The sequence below is a fragment of the Arachis hypogaea genome, chromosome 7 (genome assembly GCF_003086295.3).
Source record: "Arachis hypogaea cultivar Tifrunner chromosome 7, arahy.Tifrunner.gnm2.J5K5, whole genome shotgun sequence".
Lineage (NCBI taxonomy): Eukaryota > Viridiplantae > Streptophyta > Magnoliopsida > Fabales > Fabaceae > Arachis > Arachis hypogaea.
The window spans coordinates 1,659,524-1,681,440 of record NC_092042.1 but is presented as its reverse complement, the minus strand read 5'-3'; the positions used below and the strand labels follow the sequence as shown (position 1 = coordinate 1,681,440).

Genomic DNA, 21,917 nt, shown 5'->3' with positions numbered 1-21,917 from the left:
GCAGCTCAAGGAGGATAAAGAAAGACCTTAGCAAAGTAACTTGTTACAACTGCAAGGAAATGGGTCATTTCAAATCTGATTGTCCCAAGTTGAAAAAGGAAGAAAAGCCGAAAAAGGTGAAGAAGAAGGGACTGATGGCCACATGGGAAGATTTGGAAAATGACTCAGATGATGATGATGAAGAGTCTGAGACTAAATCACAGCACTGTCTCATGGCAAATGAGATAGATCAGGTATCATTTCAAGACTCTAACACTGAAGACCTTCATCTCATGATAGATCATCTTTCTGAAAAAATAAGATGTTTTCTAACTGAAAATCAAAATCTTGAACAGCAAAATTTCATTCTTAAAGCTGAAAATGATTTCCTCAAAGAAAAATTAAGAGAGGCCGAAAATGCTTGTGATCTTGTGGAAGAAAACAAGCAGTTAAAAGCCCAAGTTAAAAGCTGTGAAAGTGATCATTCTGTTCTTGCATATGTGAACTGTTTTAAGCAAAATGAAGAGTTGCTCAAAGAGGTTAAAAGACTTAAAGATGACTTAGCCAAATTTACTCAAGGTTCTGAAAATTTGAATCAAATCTTGGCTAGTCAAAAACCTCTTTATGATAAAGCTGGGTTGGGATTTTATAAATCTGGAAAATCACATTTTGAAAATATTGCCTCATCTTCAAATGATATAACATATCAAAACCCAACTCACTTTAACAAAACTGCAACTCCAAGATTTTGTAGAAAGTGCAACCGAGGTGGTCATTTTCCAGTTCAATGCTTCTTTGGTGAAAGACTGATTGGTGACAAAGTTTACAAAGTTGTTTTTGATTACAATGATTTGGGACATAAGAGATGGTTTAACGTGAAAGGATCCAAGAAAATTTGGATACCTAAGGTCACTTGAGTTTATTTTGTAGGTTTGCCTAGCATCCAAGAAAAAGGAAAATATGTGGTACATGGATAGCGGATGCTCTAGGCATATGACCGGGAAGACAACCTTCTTCATAAAGCTTGATGAATATGATGGAGGACTTGTTACCTTTGGTGATGATGCAAAAGGAAAAATAGTGGCTGTTGGGAAAGTTGGTAAAAACTTTTCTTCTTGTATAAATGACGTGCTTCTTGTAAATGGTTTGAAACATAACTTACTTAGTGTTAGTCAATTGTGTGATTTAGGTTTTGATGTTATCTTTAAGAAGTTTGTTTGCATGGTTGTTTGTGAAAAAACTGGGGATGTTTTATTTGAAGCTAAAAGATGCAATAATGTGTATGGATTAACTCTTGAGGATTTAAAGGAACAAAATGTAACATGCTTTACCTCACTTGAATCTGAAAAATGGCTTTGGCATAGAAAGTTGGGACATGCTAGCATGTACCAAATTTCTAAACTAGTCAAAAAGAATTTGGTTAGAGGAATTCCAAACATCAAGTTTGATAAGGACCTTACTTGTGATGCTTGCCAATTGGGCAAACAAGTAAAATCCTCTTTTAAATTAAAAGATGGAATCTCAACCAAAAGGCCATTGGAAATGTTACATATTGATCTTTTTGGTCCTACTAGAACTCAAAGTTTGGGAGGTAAACATTATGGTCTTGTTGTGGTTGATGATTACTCTAGATTTGGTTGGGTACTTTTCCTTGCTCATAAGAATGATGCATTTTATACTTTTTCCACCCTTTGTAAGAAAATTCAAAATGAAAAGGATTTGAAAATTGCCCATTTGAGAAGTGATCATGGAAGAGAATTTGAAAATCAAGACTTTGAAAAATTCTGTGATGACTTAGGGATTTCTCATAATTTCTCATGCCCTAGAACACCCCAACAAAATGGGGTAGTTGAAAGAAGGAATCGAAGTCTTCAAGAGATGACTAGGGCCATGTTATGTGAGAATGAAATTCCTAAATTTTTGTGGGCAGAAGCTGTGAACACAGCGTGTTATATTTTGAATAGAACAATCATTAGGAAAGGGTTAAAGAAAACTCCTTATGAGCTATGGAAAGGAACCCCTCCAAATCTTAAGTATTTTCATGTTTTTGGATGTAAATGCTTTGTGCTTAATAATAAAGAAAATCTTGGAAAGTTTGATCCAAAATCCTATGAAGGAATATTTGTTGGATATTCCACCACAAGCAAGGCTTATAGAATTTATCTCAAGGAACATAGGACAATAGAGGAATCCATACATGTTACTTTTTGTGATTCTAACTTAATTCCCAGTACTGTGATAGATAATGATTCAGATGGAGAAGAAGCTGGAACAAGCAAAGGAAATCCCAAATCTGTCCAGAATGAAGAATCTGCAAGTCCAGTTTTGTCTCGTCAGATTGAAGGAGAAACTCCCGATTTATCTCCTGAGCAGGGACGAGAAACTGAAACAGTGAGACCACCAGAAGTTCATCAAAGCTCAACACCTGTTCGAAAGCCTAGAGAATGGAAGTCTATGAAGGGTTATCCTCATGACTTCATCATTGGTGATCCCTCTCAAGGTGTAACAACAAGATCATCCACCAAAAGGCCAACCGAACCTAGTAATCTTGCTCTCTTGTCACAAATAGAGCCCAACAATGTCAAACAAGCTCTTGAGGATCCATCATGGGTCAAAGCAATGCAAGAGGGGCTTGCTCAATTTGACAAGAATAAGGTTTGGACACTAGTACCTCATCCGGATGGTAAGAAGGTAACGGGTACTAAGTGGGTTTTTAAGAATAAACTTGGTGAGGATGGACAAGTTGTTCGTAACAAGGCTAGATTAGTGGCCCAAGGTTACGATCAAGAAGAAGGAATTGATTTTGATGAGTCTTTTGCTCCGGTAGCTAGAATGGAAGCAATTAGGTTGCTTCTTGCCTATGCTGCCCATAAGGGTTTCAAAATGTTTCAAATGGATGTTAAGTGTGCATTCCTTAATGGTTTTATTGATAGGGAAGTGTATGTGGCTCAACCCCCCAGTTTTGAACATAAAGAATTTCCAAATCATGTCTTTAAATTAACTAAGGCTCTTTATGGTCTTAGACAAGCTCCAAGAGCTTGGTATGAGAGGCTTAGTGCCTTTTTGTTGGAAAATCATTTTCAAAGGGGAACCACCGACACTACCTTATTCATTAAGACATCTAATGATGATATCCTTCTTGTTCAAGTTTATGTTGATGACATTGTATTTGGTTCGGCCAATATCTCCTTGTGTGAAGAGTTTGGAAAACTCATGACTAGTGAGTTTGAGATGAGTTTAATGGGAGAGCTTACTTTCTTTCTTGGCCTACAAATTAAGCAAACTCCTAGTGGCACTTTTATTCACCAAGGAAAGTATGCAAAAGAACTTATCAAAAAATTTGGCCTAGAAAATTCCAAATCAATGGGCACTCCTATGCATCCAAATACTAAACTTGAAAAGGATGATGATGGCCAAGATGTGGACGAAACAAGGTATAGAGGAATGATAGGTTCACTCATGTACCTTACCTCCTCTAGACCGGATATAGTCCAAAGTGTGGGTGTTTGTTCAAGGTTTCAATCTCATCCAAAAGAATCCCACCTCACAGCCGTTAAACGCATCATTAGATACATTAAGGGAACTTGTAATTATGGGTTATGGTATCCTAAATCTGATGACTATTGTGCAGTAGGTTTTTGTGATGCAGATTATGCGGGAGATCGGGTGGATAGGAGGAGCACCTCCGGCATGTGTTGCTTCCTTGGAAGCTCACTCAACATGTGGTCAAGCAAGAAACAAGCCACAGTGGCTCTATCCACTGCTGAAGCCGAATATGTTTCCGCATCTGCTTGTTGTTCACAATTAATTTGGTTAAAAACACAATTGGAAGATTACAAATTAAAAATCAATAGTATACCCTTATTTTGTGATAATATGAGTGCTATAAACATTTCAAAAAATCCTGTTCTGCACTCAAGAACTAAGCACATTGAGATAAAATATCATTTTATTAGGGAACATGTGCAAAAGGGTACTATTGATATTCAATTTGTAAAATCTGAAGATCAAATTGCTGATATTTTTACAAAACCTCTCTGTGAAGACAGATTCTGTACATTGAGAAAAAGTTTGGGAATGTTTGATTTGAGTTTTATTGAAAATCTGTGAATTTGTGACTCTGTTCTGTTTTGCTCGTAGGTTTGGACGAGATGAAAATAAATGGCACAATGGAAGAGCTATGGTCTAGGGGGAGGCAACGCAGAATTCAAAATTTTATGGGCCCCACCAAAATTTTCATAAACCCACCATAACACCTTTGTTAGTTATCTCTCTATATACTTAAGAATCTTCCTCCTTGTGTCATAATATCTTCTTGGAAGTGGTTATTGTCAAATCAAATCCTTCTCTCCATCTAATCCCTAGATTTAAGGTAACCACTTTTCAGTTTTTGATTTCAAAAATTAAAAAGGAAATCATCTTTCTGGGCAATAACCGCCCATAATGGTCATTAACCTCCCACTAATGATCATTATTTCCATCTCTCTCTCTCTCCACGACACATTAAATGCATCATCCATCTTACTTCTCTCACACTCCACTCGGTTGTCAACCTCACCCCTTCATATTCTCATTCCTCCATTAATATGAAAAAGAAAACCGCGCCAAGAAAGAGTGAGAGAATTCTTCTTTCTCAGAAACCTCCAACGCCTCAAACCCACACTCATATCCACATTCACTCAACCTCATCATCTTCTCCTTCACCACCATCTAAACGAACCACCACCATGAGAAAGAAGGTTATTGCTCACAAGAGCTCAGGCCGAGGAAAGAACAAACAACCTGCAGTTGAAGAAGAAGAGCAAGAATCTCATACCTCTCCTACTCCTTCTCCTCCTCCCTCATCACCGAAGAAGACAACCCCCGGAAAAGGCTCAAAGAAAGATTAAGGGTTTGCACTAAATGACACAACCGAACCTGCGAACTTGGAATCCATGGAATTCCGAGACAAGTTTCGCAAGTCTCACTCTCACTTTGATCCAAGCAGGTTTAACTCATGCACCTCATATGAGTTCCACAAAGAGGTTGTGGAGAAACGCCATCTGTGCACTACATATCTTGTCAGTCTCGATAATCTCAAGAACACCAACATTCCCTCTCTGTTTGAACTTCTCAACTGGAAACCTCTGCTCCTTATCAAAAAGCCAGTGTACCCAGGTCTTGTTCGAGAATTTTATGCTAACATGCGGCTCATCGATGGCACCCTTCATTCCTATGTCAAAAGGGTTCAAATAGCCCTTGATGCTGAGACAATTGGAGCGGCCCTGGGCTTCAAGGATGAAGGACCGCGAGCATACATGGTGGAGAAATGGGACACACAAGTCGGCCTTTCTCACAAAACTGTTCTTCAGCACATTTGCACAAACCTTTCCGGATTGCATGGAACCACTCCAACTCACAAAGCTCTTGGACCGGTCAATTCCTTGCTTCACCGCATCATCACTCATATTCTGACTCCCCAAAGCGGCTCACACAACCGAGTAACATTTTCTGACTGTCTCATATTGTTTGCTTTGGTTACCTCTACTCCTATCTCTTTTGGTTATATTATGATTAGACACATGTGGGATTCTGTTAAAAGCACCAGAAAGGCTAATCTGCCTTATGGTATGTTTTTAACTGGAATATTTGAGTACTTTAAAGTTGATTTGTTGAATGAGAAAGTAGAAAACGATGTGTCTACAATCCGTGGTGGAGGCGTGACTAAAGAAACCAAAGGGAGAAAATCGGACAGTGAGCATGAAGGAAGGCCAGAATCTTCCAAAACAATCAGGTCCTTTCAACAGATCTTGGGAGAATTCTCAAACATGGCTGACATGATGTTTCGATCTCATAAAGAAGCCCGGAAGCAGGCTTATGAGAATGAGAAAGCTTGGAAAAACTGCAAAGAAAGGGTCAACTTGATGCTGGAACATCTTAACAAGGATTTGGGAGAAGAGAGTGAAGGAGGCGCTGAAGAAGAGGACATGCAATTCTCTGATGATTAGTGATTTCTTTTCTGTTTGATATTGGCTCCATTAGGCTCAATCTCTTTTTTGTATAAGCATGACTTGATACTCACTGCTTTAGGATAATCTTTAGGATGCTTTGATACACTTTTGCTATTTTATATTGTTCTTTTTTTTTGTTATGATTTGTGCAGGTGCCCCTTTGATGACAAAAGGGGGAGGAATTTAGGTTCCAAAATTGAAATTGGAACGAAACAGGGGATGAAATTTTCATTTGAAAATTCATGATCACCCTTGTTCAAAGAATGCATGTTGATAATGCATTGGTTTTACTATGATCATTACTGTTTGAACTACATGTTTATCATGATTAGTCTATTTTAGCATTTGGTTGATAATGATGTTTGATGCATGGCTGATTGATTCATCATTGATAAACTGGTTGGTTTAAAAATTTATTTTTGGCAGGTCCTTTAATTGTGTAACATATCAAAACTGCCTTGTTTTGGTCCTCAAATATTTTTCATCATGTTGATTTGCTCTGATATCCTAAACAGGAAAATGTTTGAAAAATATTTTGGAAACTTTTTGAGTTTGAGCAGTAAATCAGTTATGATATCAAATGAGTTTTGATTATCAATTAAAACTGCTCATAAATCAAGCAATTTAGCATTTTAAAATCTGCTAAATAACATTGTTACTTGAAGCTTGATTTAAATGTTACAGGTTTATGCTTCCCTTGGTAAAATAGCATATATTAAGGGAGAGCCATGTGACATTTTGAAAGGGGGAGAAATTCAAATCAAAGGGAGTATTACTTACTCAATCTTTTAATTTCTTTCCATTTCAATTTTAATAATGTTTGTCATCAAGGGGGAGATTGATGAGTTTGGAAAACTCTAAATTAATATTTGTGATGACTAAACATTGTTAAAATAATTAATTACAAAATTATTAATCTGATTCTCATTTAACATATTTTTGGTTAATAATTTTGTTACAGGTTCTATGATGGGCCGGGAAATAAGTTTCTGACTTAAGCCCAATAAGCAGCCTTGCTACAAGCTTTATACTATGAGGCTGAAATTTTATATTAATGGGCCAGAATAAATATTAATGTTGCAAGCCCAACCAAATGCTTTCTTATTTGCTTCCTATGCTTGATCCGCTACACAATTGTATCAGGAAAGCAAATGCTTATCAAATGGGCCAGTTTTGATCATATTGTCACAAGCCCAAAATTATACTAAAGAGAATAGCTTCCATGTTTGGTCCGAATCAAAAGGAAAATGAAAGCATAGTGATTCCAACGGAACCAAGCTCTAACAAAGTGATGGATTTCAAAATCTATTACATTGTTAATTAATGCATGGGGAACATGAGAGAGAAAAAATTCAGCTGAAGTGATTGATGGCTATTATGTCAAACACGCCACTCTATGTTAGGGGAGTAAAAGCAAGCTATTCAAATTAATTTGCTTAACCACTTTGCTTTGCTTTTATTCAGATTCTTTTCACTCTCTCTCATCTCTTTCTTCTTCTCTATTCGGTCCTTGTCCAGGAAACAATGGATGCCGTGCTCTTCAACGAAGAAAAGGAAAGAGAAGCATGCATCAAGACCATCAAGCTAATGATGGCAAGAAAACATACCAAAAGAAAGATGAGCTGTGGCTAAGATGCTTACCAAATGTGGTTAGATTTGGTGAAGCAATCTTGAGCCTTTCATGCTCAAAATGGAAGAAGAAGATTCGGCCAGGAGGGAGATTCTTGAAGCATGGCTTGTCTTCGAATCTGACCAACCACCACAAGGAGTAGCTAGAGTGGCGAAGTGATGGTTGGAGGCAGAGTTTGAAGCAGATGAAGTCATCATCATCATGAGGCATCAAGGGCCAGAAATCCATCTTGGAGAGGAAGCCAAGGATGGAGAGCCCGGATTGATGAAGGTTGATGATCAAGAAAGGACAAGAGGTAATTGCATGTTGGTTAATGCATGGTTATCTCTTCTCTCTCTGAGTGGCCGAACCAGTTTGTTGAAGGAGGAAGAAAGTTGGTTCGGTTTTGGCTTCAAGTGTGGAGGCTTTCCTGTTTCTTATAAAAGGGGAAACAACCACTGTTTGAAGCAAGGAGAAAATTTGAGAGTGCAAGGCACAGAGTTCTCAGAGCTACCTGAGCTAACAGTTTTCTCTTCTCCTTCAATGTATTCTGTTTTGTAATTTTCTGTTTAATTTTGTCATGTCTTGAGTCTCATGGTAAAAGGCAAACAAGTGAGGTTTGTAATGAAAAAGCCATAGAGCGGAAAAAGGCAGAGAGTGCAAAATTAAAAGAAAAAGCCATAGATGTCTTAGAGTTCCTTTGTTCATCTATGTTGTGTATCATGATTCTGTGGAAATCCCCTTGTAAGTTGGGTTAGCACTTTACAAGTTGTAATCAGATTGACTATAGTGAAATTCCATCATGTTTGTGATGGAGACTGGATGTAGGCTGCACTGCACTTAGCAGCCGAACCAGGATACATCTTGGTGCAATCTTCTTCTCCTTCTACTCCATTTCTGTTTTCAACTACACAGGAGCAAAAGCCAGAATTATCTCGTGCCAAGTGACGAGACAAATCAAAAATCTCGTGGCAAGGGACGAGACAAAACTGAGTTGCTCGTGTTCAGAGACGAGCAAAAACAAAAAGTCTCTTCTGAAGGGCAGCAAGTGTTAGCTTTTAAAAAGGGGGCTAAGATTCAACCCCCCCTTCTCTTAGCCACTGAAACCATCATATGTAAAATATGAGTTGTGCAGTAGAAGTTGTTAAAATTTTTAAATTTAAACTCCATAATTTCTGTAGAAAAATTGCATTTTAATGGGTAATAATGTGAGTGAGGAATTTTAGGGATTTAATTTGGAAAAAACTGAAATTGATTTTGAAAAGAACATTAATGACTCCAAACATGCAAATAAATAGTAGGTGATAAGGAGAGTAAGTGATAAGAAAGTGTATGTCACTTGCTTATCAAGAGAGAATGAAAATTTTTATGTGACATTTTTATATTGTAATTAATTTTTAGCTACCTAGCACTGCCCATTAAAAATACTATTCGTACATTAAAATTAGCCACTAAAATCAGCTATTAATATATTTGTATATAAATATATGTTTAATTTAATTATTTTCAATGTGTATTTATATTCTAATATATATTTTACATTAGAAACTGACTTTAGTGACTGATTTTGATACACGTATCATAGTCCTAACTAAATTCAATGGTTATGGAAAAGAAAGCAACACATTGAGAGTGGTTATGGCCCTACAATAAGCAACATTGAACCACGTTATGGTAACATCAATTCATCCCAGCAAATACGTTCTTAAAGTCTTTATAAATGTACAAATTTTCCAACCCTTCCTTCAATGCATGCTTGATTATGGGGATTGGGGAGCTAATATAAATAAATGAAATAATACAAGTATTATTTATAAAATAATATCTAGTGCTCCAAAAAAAGATTTTAATTGTTACTCTTAATCTTAATCTCTAGTAATTAACAGGTAACAATAATAATATGAAAAATTCACAATGTATTTTGTTTGATCCGAAGAATATTTCCCATTTAATTTTCTCATTAACGTAATTAAATTACTATATAATAAGAACATTTTCATTGAAAAGAACATTAAAATTATTTTTCGATTTTTGTCATATTTTTAATTATTTTTTCGTCACTTATTTATTGGTTGTATTTTTTGAATTATTTTTGTCAATAATATAAACTTTTGATTTAATAGTTTATCTTTTTCTTTTACTTCAACAATGAATCGGCGAAAATTAAAGAAAAATTTGAAAGAGATAATCTATATATACTTGCAAGAGAATGGAGAAAATATGAGACGGGTTGGGTGAAATTGATAGACTTGATCATCACATTATATTCTTTACAAATTAAATATATATATTTTTCAATTTAGTTATAAAATAATAGGAATAAAGCATTTAGATTATTCTCTAATAGCATTCGATCATAATTGAACTAGTGCATATCGTTGTTGATCACAAATCCTATAGGTCGATTTGGGAATATAATGGGGGAAGACTTGGGATTACGTTGTTGAAGGGTCGGAATAAAATGTTCATTTTGAATAGTCTTTGACTATTAATGCCTAAAAATGGCAGAAATAGTTATATATATATAGAAAAATCTTATATATAGTTTTGTTTACTTTATGAATAGTCTTTAATTTTTGTGACGAAAAACTTAGAGTGATATATAAGGAATTACTTTTTAGTTTCTTAATATTCGTTAATTTTTTTTAATTCTAAAAATTTTATTTTTTTTTTAAAATTAGAGTTTAGGATTTATAATTTAAATTTAGAATTAAAAATTTATGATTTAATATGATCTATAATTTAAAAAAAATTAACTGATATTTTTTGTGGTGACTAAAATTTAACTGATATTGATATTGCGTGAACAAAATTGATTTGCTAATATTGTTTTGTATAATATATTAAGTTTAGAACAAAGGTTCAGTTTGGGTAAACAACTTAATTAAGTTACTTTTGAAAAAATAGTTTAAATAATAAATGCTTATATTAAAAGTAACTTATAAATAAGTTATTTTATGTTTGATTTTTTAATTCTAAAAATACTTATTTTAAGAGAAAAATGATAAAAAGCTTTTTATTATAAGAGAAATTTTTTTTTAACTTCTCCTTAAGCACTAAGATAGCTTTTTAGAAAGTTACAATTTTATTTTAAAAATTATATCAGATATTAATACTATACCTTTTTATAAGTTAAAAGTTAAAAAAAAGTCACTTATGAACCTATCCAGACGGATCAAAATCTTTTTCTAGATTCATATTGGGACGACATCAATTTATCTAACAAATATGTTACTCTTGATATGTACAATTACTTTCACCAAGAATAAGAAGAAGCTTTAACTATCTATTTTTTTTTACTCATATTGAATTTTTTTTTTCCACAACTAATAAAAATGATATCGTTTTGAGAAAATTGATATTCACTCTAATAAATCAATGCCTTAAAAATTAAATTTAAAGAAATAAACTAAAGTCAAGCTTTTTTTGGTCATGCTAGAGTCAAGCTTCTCACCAATGCATGGTGGATATTATGGGTATGGTTCAAACATATGGCATATTTCAGTGAGTATAATTACAAGAAGAAAATTAAAAAAAAAAAAAGTCAAGTTTCTTACTCCATGACCCACAGACCACAGCTATTATACCCAACAAGAAATAGAAAACAACAACAAAAATAGAGAGAAATTATACAAGCCTCTCACTCCAACTAATTTCTCATTTGACTCATTCATAGGCTAATCAATATTCTGTCCAAAGAAAAAAGACTAATCAAATGGAATTATTTCTTAACATGGACCTGGATCGTGCCCCTTTTGTCATGAACTTCTTTTTCTTCCCATGTCCATTGATTTCCACATATAATACCAATATTGACCTTAGTTTTAGCTTGGTGAGTCAAGCTAAGTTCATCCACAAATGCCTTCTATCATGGAAATAAAATTATCTGGGTCTCGGGTTAGAAGAAAACTAAACTTCAATTATGAATTAGTCTTGGACATTGATAGATTGGAATAGTATGAATATTAATCTACAAATCATGCATTGGCTGGGTATAGGTGCTTGTAATTCCAGCTAGAAAAAATATCTATAAATAGATGGATCCTAATTGATGAGTGACATACCAATCCCATTTTCAAGTAAGCCATATATACACATAAAATAAGCAATAATCAATGGGGTATTTGATGTTGTTGGTTGTTAGAGTGGTGATGTGTGTGTATATGTTTATGATGTTCCATTTTGCATGTTTGTCTTCGCATCTATGCCATCCCGATGAGAGTTCTGCCTTGCTTCACTTTAAGACCCAATTCATTTTTAACCCTTCATTTTCTGAATATTTTTATGAGTATGAGTGCCCCCATGTTTATCCAAAGATGAGTACGTGGGAAAATGGGACAGATTGCTGCTCATGGATGGGTGTCACGTGCCACTCTGTGTCTGGTCACGTGATTGGCCTCGATCTCAGTTGTGGTGCTCTTGTAGGTAATATGAATCCCAATAGCACTCTTTTTCATCTTACTCATCTCCAAACACTCAGCCTTGCATTCAATGATTTTGATGGTTCTCAATTGCCTTCTCAGTTTGAAAGGCTTGTGAGTCTCATACACTTGAATTTATCCAGTTGTGGGTTTGAAGGTGATATTCCTTCTCAAATCTCACACCTTTCCAAATTACAATTACTTGATCTCTCTTGGAATAATGATTTGAAGTGGAAAGAAACAAGTTGGAAAAGAATGTTGCAAAATGCAACAGCTTTACGTGAGATTGTATTGGATGAGACAGACATGTCTTCCATTAGCTTAACACCAAACCCTTTGTCCAATTGGTCTTTTTCTTTTTCTTTGGTTACTCTTAGTCTTAGTATTACCAGAATAAGGGGACACTTGACAAGTCACGTTCTCTGTTTACCCAACCTTCATGAGCTCAATCTATACGGAAATGAAAACATTCAAGTCCATGTTCCAAAGTTGAATTGCAGTACTTCTCTTAGTTTTTTGGATATTTCATGGTGTCAATTCCCAGGATCACAAATCCCTGATTCCTTTTCTAACCTCACACAGCTAACTTTTTTGGACTTGTCTCAAAATGGATTCAATGGTTCAATCCCATCATTGCTCTCAAACTTTCAGCATCTCACTCACTTGGACCTTTCACACAATGCATTCACTGGTTCGTTCCCATCATTGCTCTCAAACCTTCAGCATCTCACTCACTTGGACCTTTCATTGAATGCATTCACTGGTTCGTTCCCATCATTTCTTTCAAACCTTCATCATCTTGTTTACTTGGATCTTTCATGGAATAAATTTAGTGGTCAAATTCCAAATGTGTTTGATAGGCACACCAAGTTGCAAACTCTCTTCCTTCATGATAACACTTTGGAAGGAAAGTTGCCATCCTCGTTGTTTGTCTTAACTCAACTCTCTTCCTTGGATTGTTCTAATAATAAAATTGAGGGACCACTACCCGACAAAGTAGCCTTTTTAAATCTCACTCAATTAAATCTAGAAGGCAACTTATTAGATGGGACAATTCCTGAGTGGGCCTTATCCCTCAAGTCTTTGAGATCCTTAGATCTATCAAATAACAGATTCAGAGGGCACATAAGTGAAATTACATCTTATTCCTTCGAGTATTTAGACTTGTGCAACAATGAGCTCCAAGGAAATTTTCCAGAATCCATTTTTCATCTTGTCAACCTTACTGATTTGTGCTTGTCTTCAGATAACTGGAGCGGTATTGTCCACTTCCCACTCTTCTCTAAGCTTCAAAACTTGGAGTATCTTCATCTTTCAGGTTGTAGTTCATTATTGCTAAAATCTGAAACTAGTGTTAATCACACTTTCTCCAATTTGATGGCACTGCAGTTGCTTTCTAGCAATATTACTGGTTGGTTGGAATTCTCCGGAAAATTTCCAAATTTGGATTATCTTAAATTGTACAACAATAGTCTTCAGGAAAAAGTGCCAGAATGGATACATGGTATGGATTCATTAACTTATTTGAATCTCTCACACAACAATTTTACATTGATGGACCATTTCCCATGGTATCGACTTCAAAACCTTGATCTTAGTTTCAACTCGATGGCTGATGACATTTCTTGCTTCTTTTGTAATGTAACCTTGTTGAAAATTATCAACTTGTCCCACAACAAATTCACAGGAACATTTCCACAGTGCCTTGCCAATAGCTCATCCCTTGAAGATTTGGATCTACAAATGAACAAACTTCATGGAACTTTGCCAGATAACTTTCTGGATCTTACTACACTGAATCTCAATGGCAACAATTTCGAAGGTCTATTGCCGAAATCTTTGTCCAAATGCCCAGGACTTGTGGATTTGGATCTCGATAACAATCAATTTGAGGACACATTTCCCAATTGGCTTCAGAATATATCAAATTTGGAAATACTGGTCTTACGAGGCAATAAGTTGTACGGTCAGATTGTAAATTTGAAATGTGAAAAGATATTTGCAAGTTTGATTATTTTTGACATATCATGCAATAACTTTAGCGGCTCATTACCAAAAGCATACATACAAAATTTTCGAGCCATGAAGATTGTTCATGATGATGTGCAAAGCCCTTTGTCTTATATTGAAGCAGATTGGCAAGTTAGTCACGGCACAACAGAATATGACAGTTCTATGGTTGCAACAATTAAAAGAGTCAGTCTTCCTTTAACGAAAATTCCAAGAGTCTTTGTAATTATTGATTTGTCAGAAAACAAATTTGAAGGAGAGATTCCAGATGATTTTGGGGAGCTTCATGGACTCATAGGCCTCAATCTTTCTCATAACAGACTTGTTGGTCATATTCCCCACTCTTTGGGAAATTTGACAAATCTTGAATCATTGGATCTTTCCTCAAATATGCTTACTGGGGATATTCCTACTGAATTGGCAAATCTGAACTTTCTTGAAGTCTTGAATCTTTCCCAAAACCAGTTGGTGGGACCAATACCCAGAGGAAAACAGTTTGATACATTTTCAAATGATTCCTATGAGGGAAACACGGGGTTATGTGGATTTCCATTGTCAATTCAATGCAACAACAATGTCCCTTTGCAACAATATCCATCTTCTGAGGCTGAAGACAAATTTGGGTTTGGTTGGAAGCCAGTGGCAATAGGATATGCATGTGGAATGGTACTTGGAATAGGATTGGGATATTGTGTTTTCTCAATTGGAAAGCCTGAATGGCTAGTGGTCCTCTTTGGAGGTAAAAGGACCAAAAGGAGGAGCCGTGGAAACCGCCGGCGTGCAAGAACAACTCTGTTTCAGCTTTTGGTTGTAATGTAAATGTGTAATAAGTTTATGTCTTGTGCTTTTGTGTTTTTCATGTTTTATTTGATTTGGTGTCGTCTTTTTCTTTTACTTTATGGATGTCTACAAGTCTTGTCGATATTTATAGTAAGTACTTGTTCTATAGTTGTAAGAAATGTTGCAAGTAAATTCTGTTTTCGAAGTATATATATGTGTGTGTGTTTTCTGATTGTTGATTCTTTTAGTAATTATGTTAGAACAATTGCCAAACTATTAGGAATATCTCCAATACAATATGGTTGTTTTTTTTTTCTTCTCTTTTTTTTATGATGACAATCTAAAATAATTTGATAAAAAAATATTAATTCTCGTGCAATAATAAACAAAAGTCATTGATTGTGGTATCCATCATCAAGTAATAGCTGGTCCCATATTCAAAACGAAAATTAAACCATCTATACTTAGTTAGAAATAAGAGTATAAAACTCTGGTGAAGATGCAAAGTACTTTACATACTTTGATTCTCAATCAATTATTTGATTAGTCCGATTAGGTTGTTCTCTAGAATTAAAATGTTGTGTCCTTTACAATCAAATATAATATTAGAAAATATTTTTTAGAAAGAGAAAGTTCAGGGGCCAGCAACTTTTGTGTTTTGTGACCAGCACTTAACTATAAAAAAAATGAGTGATTTCCCACCATTTAATATAATCTCACACCATTAAAAACACTATTGATGGTCAAATGATGGTTACAAAACACAAAAGTTGCTGGCCCAAAACACAAAAGTTGCTGGCCTCTAGCACTCCTCAGTTCCATATACATATCCTATTGCCACTGGCTCCCAACCAAATCCAAATTTCTCTTCAGCTTGATTTGTTCCAGAGGATAAAGGTTCTTCTTCAAGGTTCTTGTTGCATTGTATTGACAATGGAAATCCACATAACCCCATGTTCCCTTGGTAGGAATCCTCTCGAAATGTATCAAACTGTTTTCCTCGTGGTATTAGTCCTACAAGATGGTTGCTGGAAAGATTCAAGAATCCAAGAAAGTTTAGATTGGTCAATTCATTTGGGATATGACCTGTGAGCATATTCGATGAGAAGTTCAATGATTCAAGTTCTGTCAAATATCCCACGGATTGAGGAATAGAACCAATGAGTTTGTTATGGGAAAGGTTGAGTGCTATGAGTGCATGAACCTCTCCAATAACATTTGGAATCTCTCCTTCAAATTTGTTCTCTGACAAATCAATATATGCAAAGATGGTTGGAATTTTTGTGTAAGCTCTGCTCACCCCTTTAACTGTTGCTATCAATGAGTTAGCATACTCTGGTTGAGTTTCATAACTTATTGCAGAGTAAAAGCGACTATTCATGTAACTCAAAACGCTTCCCACTTCAGCATGAACAACATTCTTCATGGCTTGGAAATTCTCAATGAAGTCTTTTGGCAACAGGCCACTAAAATGGTTGCCTGATGCATCAAAGATAATTAAACTTGGAAATGGATGGTTGGTTGTCAAGTTATTACCAACAGGACCATAAAACTTATTGCCTCTTAAGACCAACACTTTTAAAGATGTCAAATTCTGAAGCTAGTAGGGAAAGGTATCCTCTATTCGATTCTTGCCAAGAATTAAAACCTCCAGCTCTGTGCAGTAGGGAAAGTTATCCTCTATTCTATAAAATATTATTACTGTAAATGTAAAAACAAATCAAGTATTTTTTAGTATATCTTACAGAAAATTTACCAATAACTCATTTTATACATCATAATTGAACTGATAGAGACAAATTAAAACAAAAAAAAAGAACAAAATTCTTGTCAAAGTCAAAGTCAAAGTTCGAAAGTAGTGCTACTTTAGTACTAAACTACTAATAGTAAATTCCGAGAGATTAAATTTTATTATTATTTTAATTTTTAATTGTTTTTTTCTTTTTGGCCTAATACTCTATGGATTCTTATATGTCTCTATGTAGGTTAAGTTCACTAGTCTGCTTAAACAAGTGTCAGGAGTTCGAATTTTGCCTTATGCATGCAGCAACCCATTGGCCAGCGACAAATCCTTAAATGGAACTTAGTACTGCGGCAAATTAATCCTTGACTTGTCGGATTGGAGAATACCGTGAAAAATAAAAAAAAAAGGTAAGCACAAATTTATATTATTATATGCCATAGAGTCTAAAATTTCAAAAAGAATAGAAAATAACATACATAGAAAACATTACCATATCATCAATTAATAATAATATATAATTAAACCAAATTGAGTTATTTTAGTGATTAGCTCAGTAATCCACTTAAACAAGTATCGGAGAGTTGGAATCTCCCTTGTACATACAGCAACATTGGCTAATAACAAATCCTGGAGCTAAATTGTTATTAGTTATTATTACTACTATTCCATGGAATGGGAACTAAGATAAGATCATTCTTCCTTCTTGCCGTGCTCCCAAAATATTCAGTCATATCCAATTCTCCTTCAATGTCTCCATTTTTTGGAACTTTCCAATCGAAATAATACAAAAGTTGTGCAACGCAAATTTCAATGCTTGAAACAGCGAAATAAATGCCTGGACATATCCTCCTCCCAGCACCAAAGGGTATGAACTCAACATCACAACCTTTATAATCAATGGAACATTCTAGAAACCTTTCGGGACGGAATCTCTCAGCATCTTCTTGGCCACCCCAATGATTAGGATCTCTTCCAATGGCCCATGCATTTACTATCACTTGGCTTCCAGCGGCTATGGTGTAGCCGTTGATGTCACATGTCTCTCTGCATTCTCTTGGAAGGAGTAAAGGAAATGGAGGGTGTAATCTCATTGTCTCTTTGATAACTGCTTTTAGATATGTTAGATTCTCAAGAGATGATGATGATTCTTTGGTGCCAAAAGCTTTTCTAACCTCTTCTTGAGCTCTTGCCATTGCTTCTGGATTCTTCACTAGCTCAGAAATTGTCCATTCTATCACTGCAGATGATGTTTCAATTCCGGCACCATATAGATCCTGACAATCCATGTAAATTAAATGAGTTTTAAAGTTTTATCATACAATAATCATGTTATTTCAACTCTAATGTTGGTGATTATATCATGTTTTAAATAGTAAATAAAATTACAAAAAATATTTTAGTTAAAGTCTATCTCTGAAAATAAGGAAGTAAAGTGATAATACTTTACATAAAATTAAATACTAAATACGTCTAGGTACTTAAACTAATTGGGATATATATATATATAAAATCCTTACTAATAAAAAAACAATAACAACACTACTCTCAATATAAATATATGAGAAAATTCTACTTCTCTTCCTGCGAGATGCTAAAAAGACACTTTCATTCTTTCTATTTATAAAATGTACATTCTCCTCTCTTATTATTTTTAAAAATTTCCTCTTTAATCCATTTTAATTTTTTTTTTGTGTTAACTAATGTTAACTTCATCTATTTTTCAAAAAAAATTATTTTTTACAAAAATACTCTTTAATAAAAATTTTATTTTTTTATTATTAAATTTTGCTTACTAAAATATCATTTAATAAATTCTTTTTTCATTAATTAAATTGTATTTTTATTAAAATATTTTTTAAAAAATTTAATGATTAAATTATTTTTTCTAAAACATCCTTCAATAACTTTTTAATTATTAAATTATGATTTTACCAAAATTTTTGTTAATAATTTTGTATATTTTACTATTAATTTTTCGATATCAATGTATATTATTTTAATATTAAATAAAAAAAATATTATCATTGTTAATATATATAATAATTAATATATATTGATATTGAAAAATAATCTTACTAATATTTTTTTTAATATTAAAATAATATATATTGATATCGAAAAGTTAATAATAAAATATAAGAAAAACATTGTTAACAAAAATTTTGGTAAAATCATAATTTAATAATTAAAAAATTATAGAATGGTATCTTAAAAAAAGTAATTTGATTATTAAATTTTTTTAAAAATATTTTGATAAAAATATAATTTAATCAATAAAAAAATAATTTATTAAAAGATATTTTGGTAAGCAAAATTTAATGATAAAAAAATTGATAAAATTAATATTAATTAATACAAAAAATTTAAAATAGATTAAAAATAAAATTTTTTAAAAATTATAAAAGAAAGAAATATACATTTTATAAATAAAAAAATATTATTTTAATATTTCGCAAAAGAGGAGAATCGTAAAGCAAAATTTTCTGAGAAAGAAATTTTGAGGTGACATATGAAGACATTTAAATTCTGAGGGACTAAACTATTTAAGTTGTTGATTGGTGTTAGGTTTCATACCTTCCACTCACCGTTAAATATTAAATAACCAATCCCTTAATAGCTAATAAGTTAAACAACTTTATGGGAATAGTAATAATAAAGAAATGCAGAGCACCATTTTGGTGCAACATATCCTCCTACTCCAACCTTTACTCTATGGACCAAGTAGGTAGACTAAATTATTATGCATGCACGAGAGTGTATATATATATAGTAAATGATGATCATGTCACAAATAGTCCTAACTCCCAATAAAATGATAAACAATAGAAATATCACAAACAAAAAATAAAAAATAAAATGTACACTTACAAAAACAATAGCTTTGACACTGTTGATTGTCACAGGATACTCATAAGCTCCATGATCTTCCACAATATTTAGAAGAATAGAAAGAAGATCCACTGTCTGAGATTTATCCTCCTTATTTTTTATCCTTGTTATTTTATTTTTTATAATATTTTCAATTACGATATCAAATTCTTTATGTACTTTTTCCGTCTCACGCTTCGCTCCACTTATAAGATGGAGCCATGTGTGAGACGGAAAAAGACTAAATACAACAAAAACACGTTCCACAATCTTTCCAAGACTCTTCAACAATGAAATGAATTGTTCTTGACACTTACACTTTTCTCCAAAAATTGCCCTAGCAGTGATTGCACTTGTCAAAGAAGCAACTTTCTCACTAAGATTAACACAAGATCCAGTATTATCAGAAATCCATGTTATCAAATTCATTACCTCTTCTTCCCTTATTGATTTGAATGAACTCACACGCTTAGGGCTAAGAAGTTCCATTGAGCATATTCTTCTTAGTTGCTTCCAATAGCCACCGTATTGCGCGGTGGCTATGTTGGTGGAACCATAGGTTAAGATATCTGCACCTAAATTTTTAGGTCTTTCGGCAAAGTTGATATCATGGGTTTTAAATACTTCTTTGGCAACTTCTGGAGAAGAAACCACCATGATTGATGCTTCACCGAGCTTAAGGTGCATGAGAGGACCATATTTTTTTGCTAAGTCTCTCATACAATGATGGGGTAGAGATTTTCCAACTAAGTGGTGTATGCTACCGATTAGAGGTAGTGTCCATGGCCCCGGAGGAAGCTTCTCTTTTTTCTTGCTTGTGACTTTGGATTTCTTAGCTAACAATTTGAGAAGTTGTGATATGAAAAGGATGAAGATTATTAATGAAAATAGAAAGAAGGGTAAGGATGATGAGGAAGGGTGATGATGCTCCATGAAGAAATCTAATGTGTAGAGAAAGTGAGAGCTAAGTGATTATAAAATTAAGCTAGTGCTTCTATATTTATAGAGTATGAAACGGATGCATGTATAAATATGATTTTTAAAAGGAATTAAAATTTTTTTTATTAAATAAAAAATATTTTGTGTATTTATATATTTTTATTTCATACTTAATGTTAACATGTATTTTTTTTTTACTATATATATATGATACACTTTATTGTATCGAATAGAATGAATACAAATAATAAGATCTTTTAAAATAAACTAAAGGTTAATTTATAGGAAAATTTTACACGCATTAGTTTCTGGAAAAAATTATTTATTTGAAATTAAATCATTTCAATTGAAGAAATAGACTCATAATATATAACATCTTTAAAACTTGAAAGTTAACTACTAACTAATAATAATGATAATAAAAAGAACAGCTGTATACAACAACAATAATAATAAATTAAACCACATGGCTGCGTAGGTGTTATAATTTATATATTGCTTGTATAGATGCAGGATTCTTTGATTGACTTAGAACCTCTGCCATACCATATTTTTACCATATTTTTCATGTTTCTTCGGTATTAAATATTTATACTATGCGTGTGTATATATAATATAGATGAATTTGGATCTTTTAAATTTTGAATCTTATTTTAAAGGATAAAATGTGATCTCTTATTATTTATTTCATAGATGATACTAAAAAAAATATGAAAAAAACTATTTAAAAATAAGAGATTACATTTTATTTTCTAAAATAAAAATTCAAAATTTAAAAAATCTAAAATCAATATAGATAGGTAACCTCTCCCAAATTAAGGGTCAGAGTCCCATAATAACGACTGAAATAGGTAAATATTATTAGGTATTCTAAATGCACATGTTAACTTTGGTGGCAAGTGTTAACTGGTCAACAACAACAGCACAACTTGAATTTCGCTTACACAAACATGAAGTGTTTGAATCTCGTCTTATAAATACATAAATACAGTAATTCATTAGTTAATAGTAAATTTTTAATGAAGCTTTAATTTGTGAAAAATTAGTCATTAACTTGTAGAATTGGATATTAAATGGATCACAAAAATTAATTCTGTTATTAGCACTAAATTCCGATAAATTAACTTTTGTCATTACTTTTTATTTTTTTAGTTTTTGGCCCTACATTACTAGTTCTTATATTTCACTCCATGGTTAGGCCCATGTTTCAAACCCGGTTAATTAGGTGAATGGATTTTCCTTAAGGAGTTGGGCTTCCAATATAAATTTCAGTCCAAATCATTCAACCTAACAAAATTAAGCACAAATTTGCAAAGTACAAAAAAAAACAAAAATTTGTATACAACTGAGGCCTAGTTGAGCTGATACATTAGCATGCTTCTTAATATGTCATCCGAATTCGAACCTTAGTAATGGCAAGTGGTGGATAAGAACCCTTAAAAATACTGGTGTGTGAGTGGATAGTTTGTGATGTAATAATGCCTAGGATTGGACCTCCAATCCATCTGAACTAAAAAAAAAAAAAAAGCACAAATTTGTATTATGTCACTTTCTAAAATTCAGAAAATGAAAGAGAA

General features: G+C 33.3%; 3 protein-coding genes across 3 annotated transcripts; 1 reads left to right on the top strand and 2 right to left on the bottom strand.

The window, feature by feature from the left end:
* Nucleotides 1-11,236: 11,236 nt before the first annotated feature.
* On the top strand, nt 11,237-14,997 carry LOC112701841 (receptor-like protein 6). The gene has a single exon (XM_025752622.3). The coding sequence runs from the start codon at nt 11,694-11,696 to the stop codon at nt 14,826-14,828; it is 3,135 nt and encodes a 1,044-aa protein (XP_025608407.1). The 5' UTR covers nt 11,237-11,693; the 3' UTR covers nt 14,829-14,997.
* Nucleotides 14,998-15,591: 594 nt separating this feature from the next.
* LOC112703862 (receptor-like protein 9DC3) lies at nt 15,592-16,215 on the bottom strand. The gene has a single exon (XM_025755492.1). It carries the CDS (start codon nt 16,213-16,215, stop codon nt 15,592-15,594), a length of 624 nt encoding a protein of 207 aa, XP_025611277.1.
* Nucleotides 16,216-17,048: 833 nt separating this feature from the next.
* Nucleotides 17,049-20,381, bottom strand: LOC112701840 (desmethyl-deoxy-podophyllotoxin synthase). The gene is made up of 2 exons (XM_025752620.3): nt 19,402-20,381; nt 17,049-17,807 (listed from the first exon to the last, which is right to left on the bottom strand). Exons 1-2 carry the CDS (start codon nt 20,332-20,334, stop codon nt 17,178-17,180), a joined length of 1,563 nt encoding a protein of 520 aa, XP_025608405.1. The 5' UTR covers nt 20,335-20,381; the 3' UTR covers nt 17,049-17,177.
* Between the last annotated feature and the right edge of the window lie 1,536 nt (nt 20,382-21,917).